Below are 15,783 nucleotides of genomic sequence, written 5' to 3' on the forward strand. Positions count from 1 at the left end.
GGACTTGGGCAACCTGAAGCCTCCAGAATTCCAACCCTTTCCCTGAGAGAGAGAAGGAGGAACACATCAAGAGAAACAGCATGATCAAAGTCAGCGAAATAACTGATAAAGGTTATTAGAAGGAAGGATTGAGGAGTTTGCCATCTTCGACTGGATGTCTCTTGAGAAAACCATGGAGAATGGACTATTTCCTGTAACATATGAATGCTGTTTGTGTGATGTGTGGCTCTAGTTGAGAGTTGTGGATTGATACAATTGAGATTTAATGGAGAATTTTGAATAGAGGAAAAGAAAGTGATATGAAGCCCTTTGCTCTTACAGAAAAAGGAGATCTCTAGTTTTGAGATGAAGATGATTTTGGAGATCAAAGAGAATCTTTGCTTTATACTAGAAGAGGCATCCTTAAATGGTACCCTAAATAACCAGGCATAGCCCATATGCAGTGTTAGGAAAGGTTCTAATAGGAGGGACTTCAGAAAGGCAGGTTCCTGGGTGGCTTTGTGAGAGTTGAGACCCACAAGAAAACAGTGGAGAAAATTCATGGGATATCAAGAGAGACTCTTCTCCCAAAGTGATGGAAGATTAGGTTTAAATGGTGAAACTGACTGAAAATCAGTTTTGTCTATGGTTGTTGTGAGAAAGTGAACAGTTTGTGGGAAAGAGAGAAGAGTTTTGAAGGGGGGTTCAAATATTTTTTTCCTTTTGTTTCTTCTTTTAGTGTGTGTTAATAAAACTATCTTTGTAACATTTCAGTTGGGCCTGTTTTGCCTTTTTCCTCCCAAAGTCTATCTTACAGAAAGAAAAAGAGAGTAAACACAAAAAAAAAAAATCACAAAATTTGGTGTTTCCGCCTGGCTCTGAATCAAACCAGAACAACAGCAACTCTCCTTTCTCCTCTGCTCCAGCTTTAGAGGAGAAGAAAAACACAAAGCAGCACAAAATGAGAATGCTATGCCCAGCAAGCACCAACACTTTGGTTTTCCAACTATACTAAATAGCAGCATCACCACAGCATCCATATCCTAGGCTAGACATGAAGATGGAGAGCTGCAAGACACCATCAATACTTCAAAACCTCAAAAATGGGAGGAAATATATACCAACGGTCTGAGGCAGTGGAACCATACCAAAGGGAAAATAGATTAAAAAACATTAAATACAACTAACAACCACATACAACTGTGATGAGAGGGGAAAGGATTTATTGGTCCTTTAGATTTCCAATGATTACTTGTAATACGTTCAGCAAATTCATTCAAATATTACATACAAAGGATTTCCTTGTCATGTTAGAACTAGCTTAACATTCAAGTGGAAACATAAGGAATAAAAGCAAAAAAGAATAATCTTGAGTTTATTGTGAAATACATGATTATTTTTTCCTATTTCAGCAAAACACCTGTAAAGAACTGGGTTCTGTGTTCAGCACCCACCTTCCATGAAGGTGAGTCTCACAGATGACAGAAAGGCACTTGAAATTCCTGGAAGTTTGGATGTGGGGAAGAAGAGGGATAACAATACACTTCTTTTTACTACGTGCAATTCCTAGTATAAATTCAAGCAGCCACAAAGCATTAAGATACAAAACCTCAGGCAGACATGCTAATAAAGGCCTGCAAAGCTGGAGTACAACAAGTGCTGGGTGTCCCCTGCCCATCAGGTCAGTCGTCTCCGCCGCAGAGGAGCAGCAGCGCTTTCCTGTAGTCCCCAGATGTGTCTTTCTGTCAATGCAGTACAGCAGCACCATGAGTCACCAGAGCAGCTGCCAAGGAGGGCCCCATCCCAGCTACACATTCACCCTACCCACAGGAAATCCACATGGATGACTCTCCACTCAGGAATGACACAAGGAAATTCTCTACCTCTTATGTGCTAGCTTTATTTACACAGACAGGTTGCCAGAGACAAAAAAACCTCCAAAAGTTTTACTAGAAAACAGAGCTTCCTGTTGTACGTTTGGTGCATTTGTCTCCAGGGGAAAGTCCAAAGGAGAAGCCCAAAGCAGCACCAAAAGCAACACATGGGCAAAGTGCATCTGCCACTGCCTAGAAAGGCGCCTGCTCCCTGTAATCAATGGGTAGCTCTGATACAAAATCTGTATGGGCCTGATAGGTGGTGCCAAAAAGCAACTCCACCCAGCCTAGTTAAGGGAGCATAATGTCAGGAATGACAGTAGAAAATTCATAAAAACAGGACTTAAAAAAAAAAAAAAAAAAAAAAAAAAAAAAGAGGAGAAACAAAAAAGCCTTTTGGCTGAACTTTGCAGCAACAACTGCCTCCGGATTCCTTGCTGGCTCCTTCCCTTTCTGCTCCTTCCCATGCACTCAAAGGAAACTATGACTCAGAGTTCCACAGTGAAACCCTTTCCACTTGGAAACGTTGCAAAGGGTTCCATAACACAACCCAAGATCTAAACTTCAACCTCATGATAATTCAGACTCCCAGCCCCAGTGTTATTTCTCTGGAGCCAGCACCCTCTGAAGCACTGCACAATAAGGAACCCAGACAAGAACAAGGAAATGATGCAGTAGCTAAAAATGGTGTATGAATAATTGTAATTGTCATCTGCCCTAGTGAGCACTAGAAGGAAACATTCTTCCATAGGAAGTATCTCCCACTTCAACAATGCCATGTCAAAACTGCAGAGGAGAGGAACTCATCAATCTCAGACCCAGGTCCCCCAGCTCTACCCATATCCACCCTCTGCCAAGAAAAACAACAGTGAAAACAGTGACATCTCAGTGACCCCTGCATTCCCTGAGAATAGAACAGAAATTTTACCTGAATCATTTGATACAAGGATTTAGCGAAATTCTTTCTGAATTCTTGTCTAATATCCAGCAGATCAACTTCACTTCTTGAAACCATGACTCTGATCAGGGTGTCATCATCAGTGCCAGCCCCCTATAGAGAAAAGATCACATAACATTCAAATATGAGTTTGTTCTGGACAGATGCTGCAACAAAACATGAAACACAAACAACTATGGTACAACATGAAAGCAACAAGTGGCATCTCAAACCACCCCTGCATTAGAGTTCAGCTCCAAAACAGTGAATATGTGGGACAGTACCACAAGACACACAAAAATGTGGAGAACACAGGGCTGACCATGTACGGTGCTTTAATACCTGAACCTCTATCAAGCGTCAAATGCTCAGGCCTCTTATTTCATGTTTCATCTCAGGCTTCAACTGTGAATGCCCACATAAATTTAAAAGAACCCTGTTCCAGGCTTACACAGTAGCACAGCTGCTCACTACAACCAGAATCGGTGTAAATTCCCCCTGCAGTGCACCCTGAAGCTGCAGAGCTGCAGGCAGTCCTAGAACTGGGTACCTCAATCCCAGCAGCAACCAGTACAAAAGAACATCATACAACAGGACACAGGCAGAGCAACTCATCCCACAAACTCTCCAGCTGTTTATTATGGGGACAAACTTCACAAACCTTTTCCAGCCACACAAACATGCCCCACTCTGTTCATCATCTTCAGTGCCTGAAACATTTCATGTTCCTGTGCAGACCAAGGCTCTGACACTTCTGCTCAAACAAGGCAGACTCCACACAAGTTGAAGCCATAGCAACTTTCACATGCTGACCTGTAGATGCACCTCAAGGAAGGACTTGGTAGAGCCCCCATGGTCATCTTCAGCCTAATGTCCAGGGCCACTCAGTCCTTCTGGGGGCAATATTCTTGGATGACACCTAGAAATGCCCTAAAGCTGCTCAAAAGTTATACCATGAGTCCAGTGGTTTCTGAGGAATTAAAGCCAAGCTCTGCCCCACCTAATCATGAAAGCAAACTCTGCTCAGCGCAGAACCTTGTCATGCCAAACTGATAAATTAGAAGTACAAACTCTTCTGTCAAAGTAATAGTTGACAAAAAGCTTTCTTACCTGAAGTGTTTAATGATTTTAATTTATATTAAAAAAAAAAAAAAAGATCTCACCAGCACACATTGGTCAGGCTTCTCATAACAGAAGTGTATAAGACACTAAAGCCTACAGGAAAATTTCACTCTTTAAAAAATACTAATTAAGAGAAAAGTAATCCTCCTCAGACAGCTCAGTCTACTCGTACAATATTTTGTATTTTTCACCTGAACCTTATTCTACATTGGTATCTATAAAAGCAGTAAAGGACTTTTAAAAATTAGGCTATCATTTTGTGTCTCATCACTAACTCTCAAGCTGTCACCTCATCTTCTGACAAACATACTTCAGGGCTCTCCAGCAAGGGGAAGGGAGGAACTCTTCAGGGAAGCTGATAACTTGTCTGAAAACAACAGACTACCTGCCTCTGGTTTAATTAATATTACACACTGGGAGTTAAAAATTTCCCTGCTTATCTCTTCCCATCCAAGAGAAGGTGAAGCCAACAGAAACATGGATGCCCTAATGCAATTCCCAAGCATAATCTTTTGCAGCTGCCTACACCTTTCCTTTGCTGAGTTTCTTTTGCTTCTCAAAACAGGATGGATAGTAACCAAAATGTGTTTCAAAGCTACCTAATGCCCTCAGTCTGGAAATACTCACATCCAAATCAAAGAGCACTAATTTGCACAATTTACAATCCCTTCCTTTCTCAGTACATCCACCACCTAAAGACACTGGAGTTTAACCAGCTGGAAGTGCCCAGTGGATCTTGACAGACATTTTCCAGGGCAGCAACACCAAATCAACAAACAGCTGATGAGACTAAAAGGTCTACGGTCTGACAAACCCATGATGAACTCTAAGGAAACTATGAATTGTTTGCATCCTCTCCCAGACTTGAATTTCCTGAACCTTTTAGAGATACTTAGTGATACTGTATCCTGTCAGCATTCACAATGGCAGAAGAAATTAAGAACAAGCTAAAGGGAGAGGAATTGTAGCTGGAGATGGAAAGTGACCTAGGGAAAACATTTACTTACATACCTTCATGGAATAATACAGGGTCTCAGCAAAATAGGCAGGCACACTTCGGATGCATTTCACTGAAGAAAGCCAAATGATTGAATTATTGACCATTATTAAATACAGAGCAATCTTTGCCAAGACAAGGTGTGTTGTACTGGGTTATTCTCTCCAGTGGTGTCACCTGGTCTGTTCCTCTGTTACAATTCTTTGGGCTCTGGGATTTAGAACAAACGTTTATTTTTGATAGAAGAGAGACTTCACTAGTCAAACTCTACAACACTGTCCTAGAAGAGCTGCCAGGAATACAGGTGAAGGCAGAGTCCTGTCTCACCTCTGGCAGACATGCACATGACCAAACAGAATGCAGTTAACTTCTTAACTCTTCTCTAGATATAAAAATAGATCCCAGGTGACTGATTACCTTCCTAAAGGAACCCTGTTTTCATGCCAGTCTCTGTGACAATTGCAATTTAAGGAGGCCTGGGAGTAAGCAAAGGCAGCCTAGTGCTAGAAGTGTTATGACTCAATTACCCACTGCCAGAAGCAGCTTTTCCAAATCACCAGAGGTCTCCCGGTCAATGGTCTCTTCAATCTGGAAGCCAGAAATGGTCATGTACTTGTCAAACACTGCAAAACAAAGTGTGGATCTTCAGTGAACAGCCAACATTCCCACCAGTGCCCCTCAGCTCAGGACAATGCCACCTGTGTGTCATTATCCACAGTTCAGGTGCTACTGCCACTCACTGTCCTGTTCTGAGTATCAAATTCCCATCAGATGCCCCCTGTGCAACCTCTCCCTGCACCTGGAAAGGACAGCCTGGTGCATTATTCCCAATGGCCTAAACAGATTGGTAAAACAGACTTACGGATGGGCAAGGAGTAGGGGGGAAAAGGTATTGTGTGTCTCTATTATCAGCTAAAAGGAGGCACCTCGATATAGGCTGAGCTTTTCCAGGCTGGATTTCAAGCAGAAGCTTTCAGGCCTTCATTAACCATACTACCTACCCCTCCTCAAGTGGGAAACGCTGCGGGTTCCCAAGATAGTGATGAACTTTTCCTCATCTGTTCCCCATTTCAGCTCCCCAGCTCTGAACAAAACCTGTTGTGAATTCAAGAAATCAAAACATCAGCATTTGTTTTGTGTCCACGCATCCTGTTGAAAAGCTCTATTTGTCTCACTCTAAGGAGCATTTTATTAACAAGCTATATCTGGAGGGAAAAAATGAAATAAAATTCCCAAGTTCTGAACTCAGAAATAAATTAAAAAATCTGAAATGGACCGTGAAGGCATTTCCATGAGTAATGCAGCTTCAGACCCTGAAACTGAGTGTCCATAGTCCTCCTCATAAGCCTGAAGTTTCCTGAAACTGTGATAATACAGCAGATAAAATCTATTCACAGTACTGCCTCTTCTGCCCTTTTTTCCCCTTTTTTAGAGCAGCAAAATTTTGGTACATGATGGCTCTTTAACAACAGAACCCTGCCAACTTGGCTCAAGAGGAAGTTTTCCAAGAAGGATGGGAAGATGGATCTAGCTCTCAGAAACAGGATTTGTGGACTGATAAATTCTTAGTTGTTTGAAACCACATTTTTTGTCATGGTTTTAGCACATTCATGGCTTTTCTGGCAAGTCTGTCTTTGATGCAGACAAAGACCTGGGTGCATTTTCAGCACCAGGAAAGTAAAGCACTTCAAAAACTTGGAATGAGCAAGAGCCAGGAGAAAATGAGAAAGAAAAAGATATTTGGAAAATGAAACAAGATTTTTTTCTGACAGCTGGAAAACTCTGCCTTTTTCTAAATTCCAAATTGCTAAACACTCCAAGGAGAAAGGCTGTACATGTTGTAGTATATATGCTTTTTAATATTAATGGTACAGAATAAAAGAAGTTGGAGAGGAAAAAGCTCTCAAGGCAATCATTGCAAGGATATTTATTACAAATAACATATGCTAAGCCCTCCAAATGAATACCAGCACTCTCCATCCAGTAGCAAATGAGAAGTCCCAATACAGCATTTAGAAATACCAGCAAAAGATTGATTTACAACTAGAAGTTGTACATAGACCTTTATGTCAGCTTTAAGTTTTTACCTGCCTTGCCACTGGGCAATACACAAAATGTACCTCAACTATGTAACTTTAAAGAAGTGATATTCATAAAATCTTTTCCAAAAAGTCAGCGTTTCTCCTTCAGGCATTCTCAGAAAAGTCTCACAATTGCTTTGAATTAATATTTAGTAATCGTAGACACAAAACATTTAAAAATCACCACTGAGCAAAAATTTTGCCTTCTAATGTATCAAGTTCTTTGCTGAATATATTACTCAAGAAAAGAATTGGGAAGCCAAAAATACTTCTACATTTGTACAATCATGTACCTCAGTTCTAACCACCTATACCTGGCAACAGCAATTAGAAAATGACTGAATCTGTTCCAACTGTTTTGGCCATTGCCTCAAGGTCCCAGCCCAAGCTAAATGCACGCAGCAAACCACGGAGACTGTTTGGAAAACCAGGACCTTTTCAACAGCTGGGCTTGGTGGCTCTTAAATTTAGCTGCTCATTTAAACCCAATTAAAAGGACCAAAAGAAACCTATCTACCTACCAGGGCTGGTGCTTCCTGGGTTTCCTCAATTACACAGGCCCAGCCAAAAGCAAGACTGAAAATTTCATGGAACATTCTAGTTCACAATTCAAATGTTTTTCCCTCTAATTTTCCAGCTGTAATTGTCACAGGAAATTAACAGCAGAACAACAATGTTTTCTGATTTTAAGTGATAAAGGGTAGGCCTGTGGCAGTAAAATATATTTTGCCAGTCTGTCTCTTCGTCTTGCTTGTGCTATCTGGAGAATGTTTTATTGATCTGATATTCTGTTTTTACTCCATGTCACCTTGAACAATCCCTGTAGTTCTTTCATTTCAACAGACAGTTTATGAGAGAAAACTGTCTCATGCAGAAATAACTGGGAAGAAACATGTATTAAATGAGTTGTAATCAAATTGCTGAAATATTGACTGTCACTCCAACAAAGAAAATGGCACCCAGCAAGAGACTGGCAAGGACACCAGTTAATTGCTGGCATTCCTTTTCATCCAGAGCACAGGGTTAGGGAGCAGTTATGGACAAGGGATTAAATTCAGAGAGGAGTTCAAGTCAGTTATTAAGGAATGCACTGTTAATATGTGAGTTTTCCAGCAGTGGGCCCCTCAGCATCACCAAGCGTCAGCCTCTCTTCCAGTGATCTATTCACTGTTTCATTCATGCTCTTCATCAAGTAATAAGCAAAACTGAAACGTGGAAGTGCCAAAAATTTTGACACCAGTATTTCAGGTTTTGACACTTCTTTTGTCCAGAACACACAAAAGCACATGAAAACATATGAAAAACCACATAGAAGCTTAACTATCGCTCTTTCATATTTGAATTCTGTTTACCAACCTTGTGAGATAACTTGTAGAAAAACTCCATACCCTAAGTCAGTCACCCACCTGTGCATCCTGCTCAACAAGAGCCTCATCAACTCCAACATCAGGATCTCTGTTCGCCTAAACAGAAATTCAGAAGTTGTTAAACTGAAGAATTAGAAGATAAGTAAAAAAGCATTTATTTGTCATATTGAGCCTGTAAGTTACTGTGAAAAGTCACCAATGCATCTTCTCCAAAACCACCCTGTTTTTCCTTTTTCCTTATACGTATCTATGAAATAAGTGTCCTCTTCCCATTTTGCTGTCAAAACCCCACATAGCAGCACCTGCTACACCTACAGGCATCACAAAAGTTTTTGCTTCAGTGATATGGAAATGACTCAGAAGAGAGCCCAAGGCTAACCCTGCACATCAGAGGAAGTGACTCAGCTCCAGAGCCAATCTCACCTAGCACGGGCCCATCCAGAACCCGGCTTAGTAAGCATAAAATGCTAAATGGAAGTGAAAGTCATCACACAACAGGATACTGACCTGCAGCAGCACCACCAGTAGCCTCTGGAAATGGCCTGATGTTTCTCCTGTGATCTTATCCTCCAGGCTGGCTTCATACTCTGCAAAAGAGCAACATCCACTCACCACCCTACAGGCTCCCTCACTATTCTGAGGGGAAAGCAAGGAAAGGCAAAAAGTTCACTTGACTGATGGTTTGTAGAATCATCTATCAGAAACATCTTTAACACTCAACATATTCTGCTTTCACTTACAACATAACTCCACTTTAACAGAGGAAAATACAGCACCTCACACCTCATGTCAGGAACAGATTACTCACAATATTTTGAAGTACAAGGTGACATGCATGGGTTCAGCACCTCAAGGAACTAAAGAGGATACAGACATGAAGTCATACTAAAATATGGCAGTCTCACTGTAAAAAAACCGTGAGCCCAGAAAAGTCTGTTAGTAATAAATTTTGCCCCTGGAAACTCTGTGTTTGGGCTCAAAATTTGCTCAAACATCAGAATTTCTTGTGTGGTAGGAATCTGCATAGAGCTAAAAAAAATCTGTTGAATTAAACATTGCCCTGAAAAACAACCCCACAATCACAGGGTAAAAACATCTACTCCTGTGGACAGCCAAAAGCTGCACCTGCATTAGCTTAAGCCCACTTGAACACAACATAGAGCAAAAGGAAAAAAAAATACCACTTCTGTTTTTCTATGTGATATCAGTGTATCAGTTTCCTTGTTTCCAATTACTGAAAATTACATTTCAGTCAAAGGGATGAAAATAATGGCTGGAGGAAAGAAATGTTTTTGAAAGAATTCTAACTGTAAAGCACAAAGCACCACAACCTGCAGTCATAACCCTGAAATAAAAACTATTTCAGTTTACAATTCAAATTCTAGTTCCTTTCAACACAAAGTTTCCCAACACAGAGAAAGTATTCTCTCCTATTGGACACATTCAGCAGTTATGAGATAGACCCTATCTGAAAGATGAGCTAAAATCATATTAAGGAAACTGAACAGAGATCCTTATTTTATACAGAAAATTACCTTGCTGATAAACTTGTTTAATATTCTGCACCTCTGCAGGTGTTCTGGAGGCAAGAATTTCAGTCAACACTTTCTCATTGGTTCCTGCTCCCTGCAGGGGTACAAGTATGAATCAGTTGATAGAATAACAAAAGGAAAACAAAAATTCCCTTTGACAATCAAAACGAAGCATAAACTTATACATTTTCTTCTTTCTGGTATATTGCGGTATACTTTGTTTGCAAGAATAATCCACTGCTCTTTACACATACAAAGGAGTCATTTCACAAAAGCAACACTGAAATGCAATACTGAGCAATTTTTGCTTCAGCATGGTATTTATAACCTTTCCTGTAAGGAAAACACTGAATACGAAACACATACAAAGTTATGCAATTGCACACAAAGCTATCCAGAATACACAACTGCCAGGTTACAGGAAATCCTTTCCAAAATGCAGATAGTTTCACAAACACGCCTACTCAACAAGGGAGGCAGGTACAGTTAAACTCACTGTAATCCAAACAGCAGCAGTGAAAATTGGTGGGACAGGCTTCAGCACAGAGTTAGTGCTCTTAGCTGAGTTATCCTGAACTCAATTCCCTGCCATCACACCTGCTTTACTGTTAGCCCCCCTTGGCTGAACTACAGCCAGGACTGACACCCTTTCCTGTGCAGACACATTCTCTGAAATTCTACCGTCTCTAAGGTTTAATACCTTTTTTTTTTTAAGTGACACATACAAAACCACTCTTGTTTCACTATCTCTACTTTCCCTTCTACACCCATCTCTTCTGTCATTTCCCTGTCAGTCTTTGACTCCTCAATCAATAAGAGGAGCTTGGGAATACACTTTTTTTAATAAATCAACAAGGTCTTCATTAGTTTCTCTGTAAGGTATGATCTCCCCTTCCCCCAATGCACATAAATGCATTACAGAAAACCTTCAACAACAAAGTTTCTGTCTGAGGGACTATTTGCTGGGTCACAGGTGCATGAGCACTTGCTTGCACAGTTGACTAAAGCCTGTATATTAACCTGTTGCTCATCCAGGGTGTTGGGAGTTTACATGGAAGTGTCATTCCACTGAGCACTACCTCACACTAAAGTCAAATTCAGTGTCCTCTGTTTTGATCAATACTGTAAATAGTCCAGGGGCATCCAATTCCTGAAATTCCACAGGTGTCACAGAGGTGGAAAAAAGAGCACATGGAAGAGACCCTGAAATTCCTACACATCCACATTGTAAATTGTTTGTTTACCTGGCCTGCCCAGAAAGGCACTAAATGCATTCACTAAAGAGCAAATATAGAAGGATAACAGTGACAGGGCCATCAATTATTCCCTCTGTGTTACTTGAGGCAGCTTTTAGAGCACATTCGATACTACAGAGAATACCTGCTCGTAATTTTGGGGGACACCGGTTTACACAAGCTCATCAATTTTGGACTTGCACTGCAATCCAGTAGGGCAAAACACTCTATAGCTTAAATAACAGTCAAGAAGAAACAAAGAGCACCACACTTCCATTAAATGCTCTGAACTACTTTTTTAAAAGCTGTATAGCTTTAAAACTTTATCTGCTCACAGCAGAAAAATCCAGAGCTCAGTGGACTTCAGCACTGCACTTGAACAGCAAAAAGAATGTGAAAGCAACATGCACATCTATTCATGGTATTTAAATCATAAGGAAAAATTCTTATGCTGTGTAGATTTCTAAATTGCCTCTGAGTTATTAGGATTTAAAAAATGGCAAAACCATGACATTGGCAGGTATTAGCACAACTTTGCTGGGTTTTTTTATTTTTTTTTAACCACAAGCAGACATCATTTCATGTAACACATTAATTCCTCTTACCTTGATGGCATGCTTCAGTGCATGAGCATCAAAAATATACGCTGGTCTCATCAGAGACACCATCAAGGCTTCAAACTTGCCAGTAAGTTCTGATTTCAGGTCATCCACGAGATCCTAGAGCAGAACAAACAGCTGTGATGAACAAGGATTAAGTATTTAGAAGGATCTGCAAGCTGAAAGACTCTGAAGACACAGCAGAAAAACACAAGTGACACCTCTCTTTTTGTTTTAATTGGTACATCAGCTGAAACAAGAAAGGCAGGAGCAAAGGATAAACAGGCATTTGGAAAACCTGAAACACATTGTGATTTTTTTAGTATAAGGCAGGGTGGAGGAAAAGAGGAGACAAAAGCAAAAGTAGATTTTTTTGCAAGGAATGTTTTACAGGGAATATGGTGAATGTGCCTTGTATTTTAAAGCAATCGTTGTAAGCCAGAACCAGCTCATTTCCAGAGGTATTTCTATTTCTTCTTACCCTGCCAAATAAGGTTTTAAAGGCAGAGGCTATTTCTTGACGCTGAGCATTGTTTCTGGTGGTGAGGATTGTCAGCACGGTTTCTTCATCAGTCCCTGAAGTTAGAAAGAACGAGTTACAAACACACTCTGAAAAATAAACTGCAGTGGCATAAACTCAAAAGGCAGTGAAAGACTCTTTGACAACAGCAGCCTACTGACAAACAGCAGAAGCATTTAAAACAACAAATGTCACTGTACCCCAAGCTGAGCCACCAAGTTCGGTGCAAAAACATGACTGGAGGACTTATGTATAAAGTCCTTAAGGACTTAAAGTATTGTTTGTTCTCCATCAGTGCTCTGATCCAGACTCTGCTCCAAGCACCAACTATAACATTTAGTCACAGTCTGTATTCCACAGAAAGGCCTTCCTTTTGGGCTCACCAGCAAACTGCCAACTCCCAACAAAACTCAGTCCAGCAATCCCAAACACCCCAGAGGACAGCTGCGTGGAGATACTGTCCATTTTATAGACAAAGCTTGCAAGGTGGGTCCTCCCAGCACAGTATCTTCCCAGCCCTACCGAGTTTGCCTCTAGACTGAGGTGTATCACACACCTCTCCATCCCTTCCCTCCACAGGTAGCTTCAGAGAAAGCATCAAATCGGGGTTTGTTCTACCAGGGAAGTTTTGGGGCAGAAAGCTACAGTGTGGGTTTACAGACCACTTCTTAGTCTGCATTCACACTGTGTGCTCACATTCCTTCTCCCAGTAACTGCACTGTGCTCACACACTTCCAGGCCCAGGAGGCTGCTGTGGATTTTCCATGCAGATTCCCTACCATGCTGCTGTAATTCTCCACAGCTGTCCCAGTAAATCCAGAGCTACTGCGCCGTAAAATTTTTGTGCGCCCAGAACAGCATGTGGAGCATCCATTTCTTAATGAGGAATGTGTAAACTCCTTTTCTCCCTCATGCTAATCCAAAAATAAACACCCTTGAGAGCTGCACAGTCACAACCAGGACACACCCAGAGCAGAATGATCCTGGGGCTGTCACACACCCTACTCTCATCTACTGAGACAAAAAAGTAGATCAGAAAGGATGTTTGCAAAGGAGGAAGAGCCTTTTCTTTCTTGTAAAATAAAAATTATCCTTACCCATTCCCTTCATGGCCTTACGAAGGGATTCTGCATCAGCTCTGGCATCAAAAGGAGCGAAGGCTGTCACGGTGCCTCTCGTGTACTGGTGGGGGAAAGGGGTCGGAGGAGAGGGAAAAAACCATGAAATAGAATATTGCACCTTTCAGTTCATACACGAGCTCAGGCTAAATTTGAATCTACAATCCAAAAGTTGACTGTATTTTTCTTTCAATTGTCTGGCTAAAGAGCAGTCTGTGGGTGTTTAAACACAGCTCACTCCAGAGACACTACTATGGTTTTCTTCAGTGATGCACCAGCTAAATTTGGGTATATTTATGTACCAATTCTGCAAACTACTGTTAACTCCAATGCTGGAACCTGAATGCAGGGAAATGACTAAGAATTTATAATTTGCTAAAGTAATTTGAAAAATTAATTTCACAAATTATGTATGCTAGGCAAATGGCACAAAGACACATACAGAAATAAGAACTTGTCCTCAAGAAAACCCTACTGGAACTCTCATGCATTATCACACTGATTTTTTCCACCACCCTGCAAATGAGACCTATTGAACCCTACAGTGGCTTTCAATTTTTCATCATAGTGCTAGTGTTTTTGACATGAACAACTTCTTAAAAAGTGATTCAGCTACATTAGTTTACAGCTAAAAAAAAATAACAGTTCAAACATAAGGATAAGTGATCAGCTTGTCCAAACACAAAAATAATTCCACTTGGTTTCTATGGAACATGGCTCTTGAGGGAATTTCTCTTTGGATTAAACACAAAAGGACATTCATAACCCTTGTGGAAAAGTTTTGCCTTTATTTAAACAGGATAGTTTGAGAATCTATATGTGTTTAGCACAGTAGTTAATTTATAACTATAGAAGCGGCCAAAAGGGGAAACAGTTGGGTTTGGGGAATAGGAAGGTGCTTCCAACAGCCGAAGAAGGAAAATTTCCTGTAAGCACTTCCGTAAAAATGCAGCAATTAGTACAGGAAGGGCATTTTCCCACTCTCAAGAAAGTGCACAATAGCAAGTGCCAAGACACCTATTGAGACTGGCATCAGATTACTCCACAGGCAGGAGGCCATCTGGCCTTCCCTGGAGTTAGGAATTTCAGCCACTCCGTGCTTCTGGTCTCCAGCCAATGCACTCATCAGAGACACATCAGCCAGAAGGGCAGGGAGAAAAGAGCAGTAACCAGAAACTGCCCCAGGGCTCCCGTGTGCTCCTGCCAACGGAGACTCCCCAAGGCTACCACTGCAGCAGCAGCACCCAGGAGTCAGGTTCATTTCTCACATATTCTGACAGATCAGAACAAAAGCTTCACGGCGTTTAATGGCAACAACAAATTTCTTTTTGGAAGATGGTCTCCAATAGCCAGAATAACTCAGGTGTAACAATTCCACTGGAACACTCTGCTTGTCCCATTATAAGCAATTTTTTTATGTAGTACTTTGAATGTGTTTGTTGTCATCTTCCTAGCAAATTCCAAAGGTTACCATGAAAAAAACCTCAAGGATTTGGGACTCACTTTTTTTCATAAATTTTAGGAATATAATTTGATAAAATAGATAAAGACTGAAAAGCCTTTCCCTCCTCCTCCCTTACAACCACTCCAGTCAGAGTGGGATTATTTATTTTATTTTTGTTCCACATCATGGCAACATAATATTACAGAAATACCACCATTCTCCTTTGGAAATGACAAATGTCAACAAATCTCAGAGGAAGCAGATATTGATCTTTTGCTTTCTTTTGCTTATCTTGTTATAAGCAAGTGGAATTCCCCCTCACAACTCCCAAATCCTGTGACAACATTCCTGTGTTATAGGCAAAGTATGTGTGAACACTAAATGCCAGATGAAATCTCTGGGCATCCCTTCTCATTTTTGTTAACTGACAGGAATCCTTCAAAACTCTCTTTTCCAAAGCACTGCATAGAAAGCCTGAACGTGCACTAAGCTTGATGAACAGTTCCTGAAAATCTCCTGGTGAAGCTGAAGCCTAAAAGACTTTCCAGTCTGAGCACTGTTTGCATTCCAGGCATTCCCTTCTGGCACAGAGCACTCAGTGGATTTTGGCTCCCCACCTGCCACAACCACCTTCATCAGAAACTGAGCCGTGCCTGCCTTTAGGAGCCACATGCAGGCAGATGTCACACTCCCAATCTGGCCCAATACTGGGAAAGGGTGAAGTCATCCCTAACTTCCACATCACAGCCCTACTCAAGCTGAGTGCTTTTTAGAGCACTGCAGTGTGGCCTGACAATTGGTTTACAGCAGGGAATACTCAGGCACAACACGTGTTCAACAACCCCAAATCCATCTAAAACACTCCACTATTCACAAGTGCCCTTTTAGTTATGCCAGTTAAGATTTCTCATTTGTGAAATACATGGACAAGAGCAGAAAGCTCTGCAGCTGTAAGATACTCAGTCCATGGAGGGAAGA

The 15,783-nt window shown here is 41.1% G+C and overlaps 1 protein-coding gene across 4 annotated transcripts in view; it reads right to left on the minus strand.

Annotated features, from left to right (window-relative positions):
• Window positions 1-1,185: 1,185 nt before the first annotated feature.
• The window catches only part of LOC134559828 (annexin A5), a 36,865-nt gene continuing 22,267 nt past the window's right edge, over window positions 1,186-15,783 (minus strand). For all 4 annotated transcript variants that reach the window (XM_063415053.1, XM_063415054.1, XM_063415050.1 and 1 more), the window contains exons 5-15: window positions 13,341-13,425; window positions 12,205-12,299; window positions 11,730-11,843; window positions 9,893-9,983; window positions 8,865-8,944; window positions 8,397-8,453; window positions 5,911-6,004; window positions 5,437-5,532; window positions 4,924-4,982; window positions 2,782-2,904; window positions 1,186-1,721 (exon numbers count right to left, since the gene is read on the minus strand). In XM_063415053.1, coding sequence (XP_063271123.1) covers window positions 1,662-1,721; window positions 2,782-2,904; window positions 4,924-4,982; window positions 5,437-5,532; window positions 5,911-6,004; window positions 8,397-8,453; window positions 8,865-8,944; window positions 9,893-9,983; window positions 11,730-11,843; window positions 12,205-12,299; window positions 13,341-13,425 — 954 coding nt within the window. In that variant the 3' untranslated portion in view covers window positions 1,186-1,661. The remainder of the gene's footprint in view (window positions 1,722-2,781; window positions 2,905-4,923; window positions 4,983-5,436; window positions 5,533-5,910; window positions 6,005-8,396; window positions 8,454-8,864; window positions 8,945-9,892; window positions 9,984-11,729; window positions 11,844-12,204; window positions 12,300-13,340; window positions 13,426-15,783) is intronic.

Source organism: Prinia subflava, chromosome 18 (assembly GCF_021018805.1).
Source record: "Prinia subflava isolate CZ2003 ecotype Zambia chromosome 18, Cam_Psub_1.2, whole genome shotgun sequence".
Lineage (NCBI taxonomy): Eukaryota > Metazoa > Chordata > Aves > Passeriformes > Cisticolidae > Prinia > Prinia subflava.